Source organism: Cetorhinus maximus, chromosome 18 (genome assembly GCF_964194155.1).
Source record: "Cetorhinus maximus chromosome 18, sCetMax3.hap1.1, whole genome shotgun sequence".
Taxonomy (NCBI): domain Eukaryota; kingdom Metazoa; phylum Chordata; class Chondrichthyes; order Lamniformes; family Cetorhinidae; genus Cetorhinus; species Cetorhinus maximus.
Genome location: NC_135896.1, coordinates 24,698,762 through 24,712,354, shown reverse-complemented (window position 1 = coordinate 24,712,354; position 13,593 = coordinate 24,698,762). Strand labels below are relative to the sequence as shown.

The 13,593-nt window shown below is 41.3% G+C and overlaps 1 protein-coding gene across 1 annotated transcript in view; it reads left to right on the top strand.

The window, feature by feature from the left end:
• The window catches only part of LOC144692999 (sodium/potassium/calcium exchanger 4-like), a 278,798-nt gene that overhangs the window by 240,943 nt on the left and 24,262 nt on the right, over positions 1-13,593 (top strand). Inside the window, exons 10-12 of the mRNA XM_078562236.1 lie at positions 37-173; positions 3,453-3,605; positions 8,112-8,278. Coding sequence (XP_078418362.1) covers positions 37-173; positions 3,453-3,605; positions 8,112-8,278 — 457 coding nt within the window. The remainder of the gene's footprint in view (positions 1-36; positions 174-3,452; positions 3,606-8,111; positions 8,279-13,593) is intronic.

Sequence of the window (13,593 nt, the reverse complement as noted above, 5' to 3'; positions counted from 1 at the left end):
ATGAGATGTGCTGTTTCATTTAATATTTACTTTTAGGTTCAATACCAAGATGCAGAATTGTTTTGTGAGCAAGCTGACGAAGAATGGCAATGTGATTGGCAATGAAATGGAGGATGGTAATGTTGACTATCCCAATATTTGTGATGACCCATTTCTCCCATTGTTAACTCAAGGTAAGGCTAACCAGACAGAGATTGGCCAATAAAAAACCTTTATAAATCTTCACTTAATATAACATTTTATTTTAAAAGAAATATAATATATACATTATACAACCAATTTTAGGTCTTTGTCAAATACTATTCATTTTTATTGTAAAGCATTTTAATGATAAAGTAAATTTTCTTTGGAAGTTATTTTTTGAGATTCAAAACTCATTGCAATGGGGCCGTTCAGTTAACTATAAAGGATTGTTTGGATGGGAATGGCAATGAACAGTTGAATCAAATGCTTCACGTTTAACGTTTTTTTGTAAATCAAGCAGGAGCAGTAGCATTCCTAGGAGAGATTCTATTGAGAAGCTGAAGGCTGTAACGATGCTGCTTTTTCATTCTGAAGATGTCCTTCGCTGCCTGTCCGTTGGTAGATGGCGCCGGTCACAAAGTGATTCCGCCTCTTTCATCGGTGTCCTTCCCCTTCTTCTACTGACAGCACGATCTTTTCGCACACAATGTGGTAACCCAGCTTGAAGCTAGGAGAGATCTTTACATCTTGCCCACCTTGTGCTTCTTAATACGCAGGAAATGTCGCAGAATGTTCTACAGGTGATGCGGACCCACTGCGAAATGGGCAGTTTCTTCCCTCACACCCCCGCCAAAGAAAGTTGTTCAGGAAAAAAAAGTAAATTCATTCTTGCTTTTCCTATCTGTTCTGCGCTCGCTTGATAACAAAAGCAAAAGCACTGTTTGCAAGTTTATCAAAAAACAAACCCTGTCCAAGAGGTGCATTATCATCTGTAGACTATTTTGAAAGATCGCTTACCAAGTTATTAAAGATGTGGCCACTGATTCAATGATCTCACCACACCATGGCGCAAAGTTAACTGCCTCACCAGCCCCTTGAACAAAAGATATTATCAGACTCCAATCCTGCCCTTGCTGCTGAACACAAAACATTTTTTGAAAGGCCTCCTTTTAAATAATACCAGATATTATCAGATCATTTAGCAGCAGGATTAAAGCACTTGAAATCTGATTGAAATCACAGACTTGCCTTATACTCTCCACTAGCAATTGGAACTCCATTTAATGGCTTTCAAATAATGAATAACAAAAACACTGTTCTCCTTAAAGCACTTAAGCTAGATATGGCACAATTTGAGCACAGTGCAGTGTACTGCTTCCATTTTAAATCGTTCACCCATCTTCCATAGTTAAGCAGTGTTCACCTTCACCTGGGGTTCATACACTCACTTCCTGAACGCCAATTAATATTTTTGAACTGTTCTCCATCTATCTCACTAACTTGTCGGAATTCTGTCTGTTTAGCCTTACTGTGGTTCCTGTTTCTCAAAATCTTTTAATACAACCTTCTTAATACTATTTATGCATACTCTCTCTTGAATGTTTTGTGCCTGCATTCCTTAGTTATTAATAATGGCTGCAATAAATACCAATTAACTGTAATCTCCCTTAATTCATTAAAAAAGGCTCAGCCTGATGATATGGCTTTCTAACCATGACAGTAGCAATATGTAAAAGGCTTAAGTTATTCATGTGTTTTGCTGCACAGTTTCTCCTAAGGGTTTATACTTTGTTATCTGCAAATTCAGAACAGTACTTTAGAACTATTAGTTGCTGTATGAGTTTTTGCAGAATTTTTGGAGTTTTGGTAACTGGCCTATCCGTCATTTTTAACTTACGACTGAACTGTACAGGAATAAAACAGTAACACATGGAGATGCCAAGCGGGTCAAGTCTCACTGAGAGACAAATTACCAATCTACACAGGAAAGCAGGAAAATATTTAACAATTAATCTACAAATTCAACTTTTTATTAAAAAAAAACTAATCATGCACTTAGAATTACTGCTATGTAATGTTATGAAATTACATTTCAGACTAGGGATGTACTGAATGTAACAGAGAACACTGTTGGAAAATTCCAAGCCATTATCGTGCTTTTAGGCTCGAGGCAACTCTGTGCCAGGAAAGTTAAAAGTTTGAGCTGCAAGCAGGACGAGAGGTCTGGCAGCAGAGTGATTCCCTCTTGTTCAAAGAGTCAGGGATCAAACACAAGGAGCAGGATTTTGCGTTTTGGGTCAGGACTACACCCCATGAGAGGTCAAATGTAGGTTCTGACCCCACACCTTGGGGTCAGGAGCAGTCACCCAACTTGAATTTTGCCTGGATTGGCCAATTAGTGGCCAGAGGGAGCGCTCCCCTTCCAAATAATGATGGCGGGCGGGCTGTCAAAGCTGGAGTGCCAGTAGGAGGCAAGAGCTACAGCCTTAAGTAAATGGTTCATCGGCAAGATGGTGCCAGCAAACTGGCACGCTGTCCAGCGACAAGAAATTATGCATCTGCCCGCCTCAGTTCACACCCCTATATCAGTGCTAAAATCCTGCCGAAAGCTTCACTGCTATTCAAAGTCAGCTTCCCTGTGGTTCTTGGCCAAGTGGCTGGCCTTCCATCTCATCAGGGAAGAGACCTGACTCTCCTCACAGATGTCCCCTGTTGGCCAGCATGCTGCATTATTAATACACGGCCCTTGGAGAAAGCCACAGCTCAGCTTTCCTAACCAGGAATTCAGCATGGAGACACAAAAATGACCCAGTGGACAGAGTGCAACTACAGCATGTATTTATGCTTGTATACATTCCTTTGGAATTTCATCCCTTCCCCTTTCCTCTGATGCTCTCAGAAAGGCACTGACACATGTCTGTGCGTAACTTCAAGAAACATAAGAGATTCTCAAGTTCCCACACCAAAATGGCTGTTGTGATTTTGGAAGCTGGCTGGTGAATGTTACAGTGAATGTGAGGTCCATCAAATTGAGCCCAAACCTTTAACTAATGTACAACCAGTTGATTTTTTTTTTAGTAGGACAGTAACTTGGTGCCTGACTCATCATTTCTCATTTATAGCTCAGGGAAATTGAAACTAATTGCAGCACCCAGTCTGTAACTCCTGTAGTGACCAGGGTTTGAACCTGGGATAGTCCTGGACCATGTGACCCAGTAACACACTATGACATATTTTCCCATCGCAAGGATTTCAATTTAAACAATTTTTTGACAGAAGGACATTTTATCATGCTTAAACATGTTTATTGATTTATTTAAGGTATACTTAAAGTATGCATTTCCCTTGACCAGAGAGATTTTTCTAATCCTGTTTGCAACCTGTGTTAAAATAATAACATCCTGAAATAAAACCTTAGTCAACTTGACCACTTTTTGCTGGGCTTTGAACTTCCAGAGATTTACTTTCTGTTTATGTGCAATGACCAGTTCAGTCTGCCAATGGTGTGGACAAGGAAATCTGCGTCGCTGAGAAATGTGACAATATTGAAAATGGAAATGTTCCTCTGGATAAAAATACAAAAGAAGACAACAATGAGAATGAAAATGAGCCTGAGTTTACGACACCATTTTCTCTACCAGGTAAAGAGTAATGCAACATTCTCCGTACAACAGAAATGTATCCCATTTATCCGCGATTTTTAAAGGCACAAGAATCGTCTACAATGAGTTTGAAATCTGATTAACTGAAGCGCTGTTGCATAATAACCAATGTTTAGCAGCGTCAACCCTGCCTGGAAGTAAATATTTTGTGCCCCCTGTTAGCCAGCATAGTATTATTAGTAAACAGCCCTTAGAAAAAGCTATGGTTCTGCTGCTTCTACTTTCCTGAAGTTAAAAAGGAATTGGATTTCTATGGGATTTCTCCTTAATTGTTCACCATGACTTTGGCAGGCAATCCATGGACAGTATGAATCAATGGTGTAGGCAATGTTTATGTAACTTCTTCAGAGTCTCTGTGATTTTTCTCCAACTTTCCTACGGATAATCGGGAGAACTCATGTGAAAATTAATGACAAAATTTTCCTGTCTCCAAAGCTTCTCCAAACGTGTAGAGCCCCTAGAGGATGTGTCAATGTGATGAGGTGGAATCTATCTCCACAAGTGAGGCTGAATGGAAACTTAGTTATAGTCACAAGTTTGCAAGATAATTGCAGGGAGGATTTTCTTAGTTCCTCTGTCCAGAAATATCGTACATTCGTTCTGTTGCTGCATCACATTGTTTCTTATTGATTCCACTGCTCCAACTGGAAGCCCATTAAATGTGTTACAAACACAGAAAATTGGCAGGACGGCAAAGACTGCTACACACTTACGATGTCTAGTTTATGTTTCAAACAGAATTTCTATCGGTCTTGAATTTAACTCCTTTTACTTAGTTAATCTTGTGTACCCTTGTTGTACTCTTGAAATTTAATTTCAAGTAATATTCCAAATTTAACTTTTCCATTAAACCTAGCGATCTTTTCTATTTCAATAAGACCATTTTTCAGGTGGTTCCAACACAAATGGGCTGAATTTTGGTCAAAACCTACTTTTGGCACTGTGTGACAAGCACATGCCCAAACGGAGAAGCCTAAGGGCTGATGGAAATTGAACCTCAGGTCTCATCAGCAAACTGGGCATGAGCTGCTGCTGCTTGCCTCACCTCCACATGCGGCTCATGTCTGGTAAAGACATCAGGCCGGCTGCAACACAGATAGTGGCTCTCAGGGAAGTTCCAAGAGGGCCAGTGGGGGTGGTGGTTAGGGGTCCATTTATGACCCCTGAGGAGGTGGAGGAACATTCCTGCTCCTCCTGGCTTCAGAAAAACTTCTTCTTAGTCTTTATTTGAACTTACCTTTCTTTGATGGCAGTTGAACGATTCAGAGCAAGGGAGGCTCCACACTTTCCTTATTCTTTGGCAATAAATTTTTTGATGGGCCCTTCAACAGGCGCTCAGCCCCAATTTACATGTATAAGATGCCAACGTCTATTTTAGATGTCCACCTGTGACACAAAACAAAAGGCCCAATGAATTTGTCAGTGGGACCAGCTTCTGATCACATTGGGTGCAGACAGTTCAACTGCTAAATTGGCAACTCTTATGCCCATTTTGTCTCCACTAAAAAGTTGCAATGCATACCGATTTCTATCTCAGTATTCTCAGAACACTGAAACTAAGGATCAGCCTCAAAGCTCTTCCCTATACCATCTCCAGTGCTTTAACATCTCCTGGCTTCTTGGCTATCAAAAGTGGACACTGTACTCAAAGTGCGATATGAGCAAAGCACTGAATATGAAGTCATAACTTCCTCTGACATATATTCTACAATCTTAGCTGTGCAGTTCAGCCTTCTATTGCTTTATTGATTGCTGCTGTATGTCAGCCCAAGTGTTCAGTGTTAAGTTTACATAGAACTCCTAGATCTCTTTTAGTTTCATCATTAGTCACTTTGAAACCGTTGATCTCTTATATGTAATGCCCGTTTCCCCTTGTGCCAAAATGATGATGTGCCAAAAGAGACACTTCCTCTGAGGATGGAGGGCCGGTAATGCCAGGCCTGCTTTTGCAGTGCTCCTATCAGCTGAGGCTCCCTCTTTATAATGTGATTCTGATAGTGGGCTCTTTCTTCAGCATCATTTAATATCATGTAAATGGTAAGCTGAGGAGATGTATTCATGTTAAACACATCTAAAAATGGACTATTAGTCATTTCCATTTGACTATAATTTGAGGCTTGGGGCTGTTTAAATGGATAACATTGTAAAAAGTGTTGAGAAATGTAGATCACTTTTGGTAATAACTTATAACATCTTCATTCGAAACAGGACAGTTTTAAGTTTTATCATTTACTTTAAAAAAACTGTCAATTTCTTTGCAAAATTATTAAATTTTGCATATTCTTATTACATTAATAACTGTAGCTGTTAATTTGACATCCCTATGAATCTTAAAATATGTCTCTAGCATATCCCTGTTTGGGCCCAGCATTTAATATGCCTATAGAGACTTTCTTTTGTGTCGCTGCTCCGCAATGTTAGCAAGGTTTATTTTCCACCCTGAAACAACCCTTTCTCTGGCTAAAGTATTGAAGCAAATGTGACAACCTTTCTCATCGAGTGTCACTTTGATGATTTAAACTGGTTCTGGCGGAATTCTCAGCTGAATGCCAATCAGTTGCTTCCAAGTGGAGAACTTGCTGCCTTAGTAACCATTTAATGGTGGCTCTGGTTGTACCCTGAAAGACATTATAGTGTCTCCAACAGCCCTTTGAGACAACCACACAATTTTTTGGGTCTTCCTCATGAAGGGAGTGTATTCCCCTTCAGTCCAGTCCATCTTTGGCAGCAGAATGTTCAGTTCTCTTGACCCAGCACTATTGAATACATGTCCTAAACTCCTCTGCCTTGCTACCTATTTCCCTCCTTCAAAACCTTGTTCAAAATCTATTTTCTTGAGCAAGCCTCTCATCTCCTCTTCTCCTACAAGTGGTCAGCAGGCATTTTCATCTGTTAAAGTGCATTGAATTGTATTACCATCTTAATAGTGCTATATGAATGCCAGTTATTGACTCCACCAAGAAGTTCAAAAGTGACACTGATTTGTCACAAACATTATCCAGTACATTATTGAAAACCTTCCAACAAAAGCTCTGATTTCTACACTTTATCATAATCACTGTAGAGTATGCAGTGTGCTGTGAGATGTCTGATGGTAGTAATTTCAATTGAAAGTGCCCTTGCTATCACCTTGAAGCATTTGTAATTCCTAGGTAATTGGATAGGCAGTTTGCCAATTCACTAATGAAAAATATGTAACCTTTGCCTTCCCTGTGCTTTTCCAGCTCATCTACTTGGCAATAAGGTGGAGCTGGGCAAACCACTTAATGAGCCAGTCACTCATCTCCACTCAGTTTAATTTGTAAACAGGCATTGTTCTGGGCCCTTACTTCATAAGTTATCTTGGATATGCCTCATGCAAATTGAAATGGTGTGAAGATGTCAGATAATCAAAGGCTTTAAGTATCTGTAAATAAGCAAAGCACCTCAATCAGTTCATAAGAAAGGATAGCACCATGTGCAACCATTCACTCTAAACCTCAAATTATTTTAACGATCTGCAGAGAGCAAAACTGAAAATCAATGTTACCAATATATTTCCCTGATTAAATCAATAATCTTTTATTTTAGGTACCTCCTCATATTAATGTGTTTTCTCTCCCTTTATACTCTCCTTCTACAGGCTGTTCTCTAGAATGGGGGGAGGGGGGAGTATGGTGGTCAGGTATAAAGGGGAATAAATGATGCTAAATTATTTGTGACCAAACCTTTAACCGCTTTGTAACTGTAATATAGGAGGTTAACAAAATCAGGCCCATTTGATTCAGTCACTCACGTTTCTTTCTCTTTTGGAAAATGACTGGCCTTCATTCAGACAAACAATAACATGAGATAATAAATAGAAGCATGTGGCATTTCCTTTACAAATCGACATGAAGCTTCTATGCAAGAGGTGTTACCTATTCTATCAATAACCTGCTCACTATTAACAAAAATATACATTAGTGTCAGGAGAGATGAGTTATGTAGCTATTGAACCTAAATAAAGCATAATATGGAGGAGGGAAAAAGCTCAAATGAACTCCATGGCATTTTTATCACAGCGATTTGCACACAGTAAGAGATGGCCAGTTCTGCTGTGCTGTAATGTTTTTGCAATATAAGTTTTACCATCAAACAAGTTACATGTCTAATTTCAGGGCTTTATGAGGTGCTATTGTAAGCAAAGTGTTAGGGTCCGCAAATAAAACTGAAATTTAAGCTCATTATAAACATCAGGGTATATTTACGTTGATAATGCCAGTCGTCTTTTCCTGGGGCCTCTAAAATTGTCTATGATTAAAATGATCAACTGGACTGGCAACTGAAAACCAGTAATTAAAAACAGTTGCTGGCGTGTGCTGGAAGAGGTTACAAAAATTTTGTTGGATTTTTTTTTTTAAAATAAGGCAGTCTCTATTTCTTCACTGTGTAGAGTCTAATGCACCGAGTGCATGTATTTTCCCTCACATTTCTCATAGAATCATATCTACATTTTATCTACAGGGGGATATTTGAATAAGATGAAGTGGCTAAGTTCATGGCCAGTACTGGTTGTGCTATTCTTCACCGTCCCTAACAGTGCAAAACCTCGCTGGGAGAATTTCTTCATGCTAACCTTTTTCATGTCTACTCTGTGGATTGCAGTCTTTTCTTATTTAATGGTGTGGATGGTAAGTAAGAAACTAATGCACAAGAAAATCATCACACCATTTAAAACATATTGAGCTACCTTGAGTTGATAGAATTTATTAAGAGATGACAATTGCAATAGTCCCAGGCTGCTAAGATTCCAGATCTTAGAAGTTCAGTGAGAAAGGGGGAGCCATGCAGTTCAGCATGTTGCTGGTATTGCTGCAAACTAACTCAAATGACCTTCAGCTTGAGTTGACTGATAGGTTACACAGGATTAGGGTTTAGAGGATTGGCGTATTATATTCAAATGGATTCAGTATTCAGAAAACAGAAAGTAGGCATAAATGGATCATTTTCCAGATGGCAAGCTGTAACTAGTGGAATGGCACAAAAATCAGCACTCAGCTATTTACAATCCATATCAATGACTAAGAAGATGGAGCAAGCCGAAGGTATCCAAGTTTGTGATGATAAAAAGCTAGGTGGGAAAGTAAGCTGTGGGGAGGTCATAAAGAGAAAGTAAAGGGAAATAAGCCGTTTATATGGTTGGGCACAAAGGTGGCAGATAGAGCATAATATGGAGAAATGTGAAGTTACCTACTTTGCTAGGAAGAATGGAAAAATACAATATTTTTTAAAAGAAGAGAGATGAGTAAATGTTGGAATTCAAAGCTATTGGTGTACCCTCGTGGATGAATCACAGAAAGGTAACATGCAGGTGCAGCAAAGCGATAAGGAAGGCAAATGGTGGCCCAAATATGCATGGGGACAGAAGGCCCTTCAGCTTAGCCAAAATAGCACTGGAATCCTGATTCCACAAGTCCCACCCCTGAACCCAGCACCTACCATTTTCGCCAGGGGTGGAATGGGAGCAGGTTGTACTTTGTACTTCTTCACGGAGAAAGCTGCACATGTAAAAGTGCAGCTGCCTTCAAACAGATGCAATTTTTGTTGGTGGGATGAACAAAACATAACTTGTGGGCTTTCGACATATCAGCAAAAGGTCTAAAGCTACCGCAGTCATTTGGAGAAATAGGATATCCTTTTGGAGAGGTAATGGTTAAGTCCAGGGACCCCATTGAGAGAGGTAAGGTGCCCTTTGGGAGAAGTGAAGTGCCCTTTGGGAGAGATCAGGTACCCTTTGGCATTATTAATAGTAGACATGAGTGTGCATAAAAAGTGGATAAGCTGTCAAGGCATTTAAATCTCCTGCCCTTTAAATTAAAAACACACAGCCTACTGTGTGCAATTTCACTATCTATCTGTTGACATAAGCCTGAGGGTTATGATTATAGAATTGATGCTGCATGCCTGATTCCTCAAACTTTCATTACCAGTGGGGGTCTTGTACGTTCACAGTTTAATTGACAGATCCAAGTGGGTATAAAGTCTTTGATGGGGTTATGAATACAAATGGTTGTTTTCATAAGGGATTAAGTAGTTGAAGGAATTTAAATATATTGAATGGGTTTTTATCAATGAGAGTGTTTTTTTTAAAAATAGCAGTCATCAATAGACACTTAGAACTTTATTTTCATCTTAGCATGGCTCCTAAGGTCTGACCATGGTAGATACTGGATGAGTTGGCCTGGAAGATGTAAGAGCAAAAGGTGGTGGGTGGGGGTATCATAGGCTGGCATGAGTTGGCACTAAGCTGGCAAGGGGGGCTATAAAGGGCCATAGATTTGCATAGAGGGCATAGGCTGGCCTGGCAGCTATGACAGACCATGGGGTGGGGGAGAGATATAGGTTCGCATGGAGGTATTAACTGGTCCTGGAGGTGGGTAGAGTGGCTTACGTTGGTATGAGGGGCCATGTGGGTGAGTGGACGACATGAGTTGGCATGGATGGGTCCTGGATCATTAAGGCAGGCCTTTCACACAGCTTACCCCGCCTCAGCACTTGGCAGCCCCTGTATGGCTATTCCCACAATGTTCATGGGGTGGCTGCCTGACTCCCGTTAACAACCCCTTCCCCCTCCAGAATAAAAATTAGAACATCCGGGGCACTTACTCCTGAGTCGGGTTTGCGCATTCGGGAATTTTCCCAATTTTGCTCTTCCGATTCTGGGCTGAAAATCCAGCCTGGTATGTTAGCCTTTATTGTCAGCGGTTGCAGTATTGGAGTACTTGCAACCTTGCTGCAGTTACATAGGGCTTTCATAAGCCCACACCTGGATAGCTCTGTACAGTTTTAGCCTTAAAGGGAGCACAAGGTTCGCTAGTTTGATCCCTGGGATGAGAGAACATAATAAGAACGTAAGAAATAGGAGCAGGAGTAAACCACATGGCCGATCGAGCCTGCCCTGCATTCAATACAATCATGGCTGAACTTAGGTTTCAACTCTATTTTCCTGCCCACTCCCCATATCCCTTAATCCCCTGAAAGTCCAAAAACCTGTCGATCCCAGCCTTAAATGCATTCAATGCTGGAGCATTCACAACCCTCTGGGGTAGAGAATTCCAAAGATTCACAATCCTTTGAGTGAAGAGATTTGTCTTCACCTCAGTCCTAAATGATTGGCCACTTATCCTGAGACTGTACCCCCCTCCCGCATTTTAGATTCCCCGACCTGCGAAAATAGTCTCTGTGTCCACCTTATCCAGCCTCTTAGAATTTTGTAGGTTTCAATGAGGTCACCTCTCATTCTTCTAAACTCCAGAGAATATAAGCCCAATTTACTTAGCCTCCCATCATCATGGGGATCAATTTAGTGAACCTTCACTGTACTGCCTCCAAAGCAAGTATATCCTTTCTTAAATGTGGAGACCAAAACTGCACACCGTACTCCAGGTGAGGTCTCACCAAAACCCTGTACAACTGTAGCAAGACTTTGTTACTCTTGTACTCAGATCCCCTTGCAATAAAGGCCAACATGTCATTTGCCTTCCTAATTGTTTGCTTCATCTGCGTGCTAGCTTTCTGTGTTCCTTGTACAAGCACACCCAAGTCTCTTTGAACATCAATACTTTAAGTTTCTCACCTTTTAAAAAACTATTCCACTTTTTTATTCTTACGACCAAAGTGAATAACTTCACACTTCCCTATATTATACTCCATCTGCCATCTCATTGCCACTCACCTAACCTGTCTATATCGCTTTGCACCCTCCCTCTGTGTTCTCCCCCTAGTTTACCTTCCCACCTAGTTTGGTATTATCAGCAAACATAGATACATTACTCACTGTCTCTTCATTTAAGTCATTAATATAGATTGTAAATAGCTGAGGCCACAGCAATGATCCCTACGGCACTCCACTATTCACTGTCTGCCAATTTGAAAAAGCCCCATTTATGCCCACTGTCCATTTTCTACCCATTAATGAATCCCCTATCCAGAGGACTGACCTATGAGGAGACACTGAATAGAAGGGCCTATATTCTCTGAAATTTAGACGAATTAGAGGTGATCTCATTGAAATGTATACAGTTTTTAGAGAACTTGACAAGGTATATGCGGAGAGGTTGCTTCTCTTGGCTGTGGAATCTACAACAAGGGATCACAGCCTCAGGATAAGGGGTTGGCCATTTAGGACTGGGATGAGGACAAGTTTCTTCACTCAGAGGGTTGTGAATCTTTGGAATTTTCTAGCCCAGCCAATTTTTGGGCTGTAAGGGGTCTGGGGGGAGGGCAGGAAAGTGGAGTTGATGGAATAGTTTAGCAATGATCTTATTGAACAGCGGACCAGGCTCAAGTGACCATACAACCTAGCCCTGCTCCTATTTCTTCTTAAGTAATTATTGGTCTTTTGCACTTCTAACCAATTGGGCATATAGGACAGAATCATGTTGAGGTGTTGGGGGTATTGCCTGTTAGCTAGAGAGCCAGTGAGAGATCTATGCTGCCTCTTTTCGGGAAGGCTCTCTGAACCACAAGCCAATCAGGCAGTGGTGAGGCCAATAGTGGGCAACCCCTGGAACCAACACCCTGGGAGTGGGGTGGTGGAGAGGAGGTGGCAAAGTCTCACCCACTAAAAGCTGACGGCCAATTAGAGACCAGCAGCTCTTATGCTCAGCAGCACCACTAGGGAGGCTGTGGCTGCTACCGGAAGGACAGGCACTAGAGTCCCAGGGTCACTGACCCAGGCTAGGCCACAGGTGAGTAATGGGAGCGGGGAGTGGGGGGAGGGGGGTTTGGTTTCGTGGGATGGGGGGGTCATGGGGAGAGGAGTGCAGGGAGATCAGCAGCAAGGTCAAAGGCATGGCTCTCAGTAGTCTATCCCCTTCCTAATGCTGAGTCCCCTCAGTCAGGTGCTTAGTACCTTTAATCATGGGAGAGCACCCGTCCCATCTACCACCCCATGCCCTCCACACTTGAAAAGCTGTCCACACCTGTCGACAGGTCAGCCCACTGCTAGGTTAATCCCAATGGCAGCAGGTTGAGACCCCTAAGTGGTCAATAATTGTCTGTTAAGGGCGTCTGTAGGCAGCAGGGTGAGATGGTAGACCATGGGCCTTCCCGCCCAGAACTTAATTCCAGCAGAGGCAGGAAGGCAGCTGAGTTCCACCACATTACCATTCCGCCTAATTCCATGCCCTTCCTGCCTCCAAGCCCGGCAACAGGATTCAAAACAGGGGAAAAGCTCAGTACAACAATAGGTAGTTTTTGTGAATTTGTAGTCCCATCACGCTAAGCAGTCTGAATTTGTCAAATCTCCCCTCAAGTGTCAGATACAAAACATAGAATGGTTGATGTAATGTAGGAAAGTTGGGTATGAAATTTGCCTCACAAGATAGCATAAAATAGGTAAATTGGCAGCCGATTTTACACCCCACACAATTTTCTTTTCCAGGCTCCATTTTGTGCTACTTCCCCTTGACCAATTTCACCCTCAGTGTTTGGTTATTTATTTTCAGCACAAGAATGTCCAACACAGTAAACGTCAAACTTCGCCAGGTAAAATGTACTGAAATGGGTTACACTTTTGCTGCGTGACACTGGCATTAATGGCTTGTTTAGGTGGAACTTATCGGTGATTGTTAATGAATTGGTAGGAAACTAAATGCCTGAGCCAGATTTGTAGGACAGAGTTTCAAATGAGTTGGGACTCACACAGGGTCAGACCCACAGGCATTCACTTTGCCTCACTTACACTAATAGAGCCAATTGGAGTATCCTCCCACTTGTTTGCTCTGCATCACCAAAGTACTGTTATACAACCTCCCAACACAAGTATTTGCTTACTGAAGCATTGTAACATTGAATTAAATGATGTGCTAAAATATTTTTTGCAATGGGCATTTTGCATAATTTCCATTAGGTTCAGGATATAGAAACATCATTGTCATTCATGTATTCAAAATTAGATATTAATAATATTTGAATTAGATCTGAAATCTTGTTTCCAAAAGCT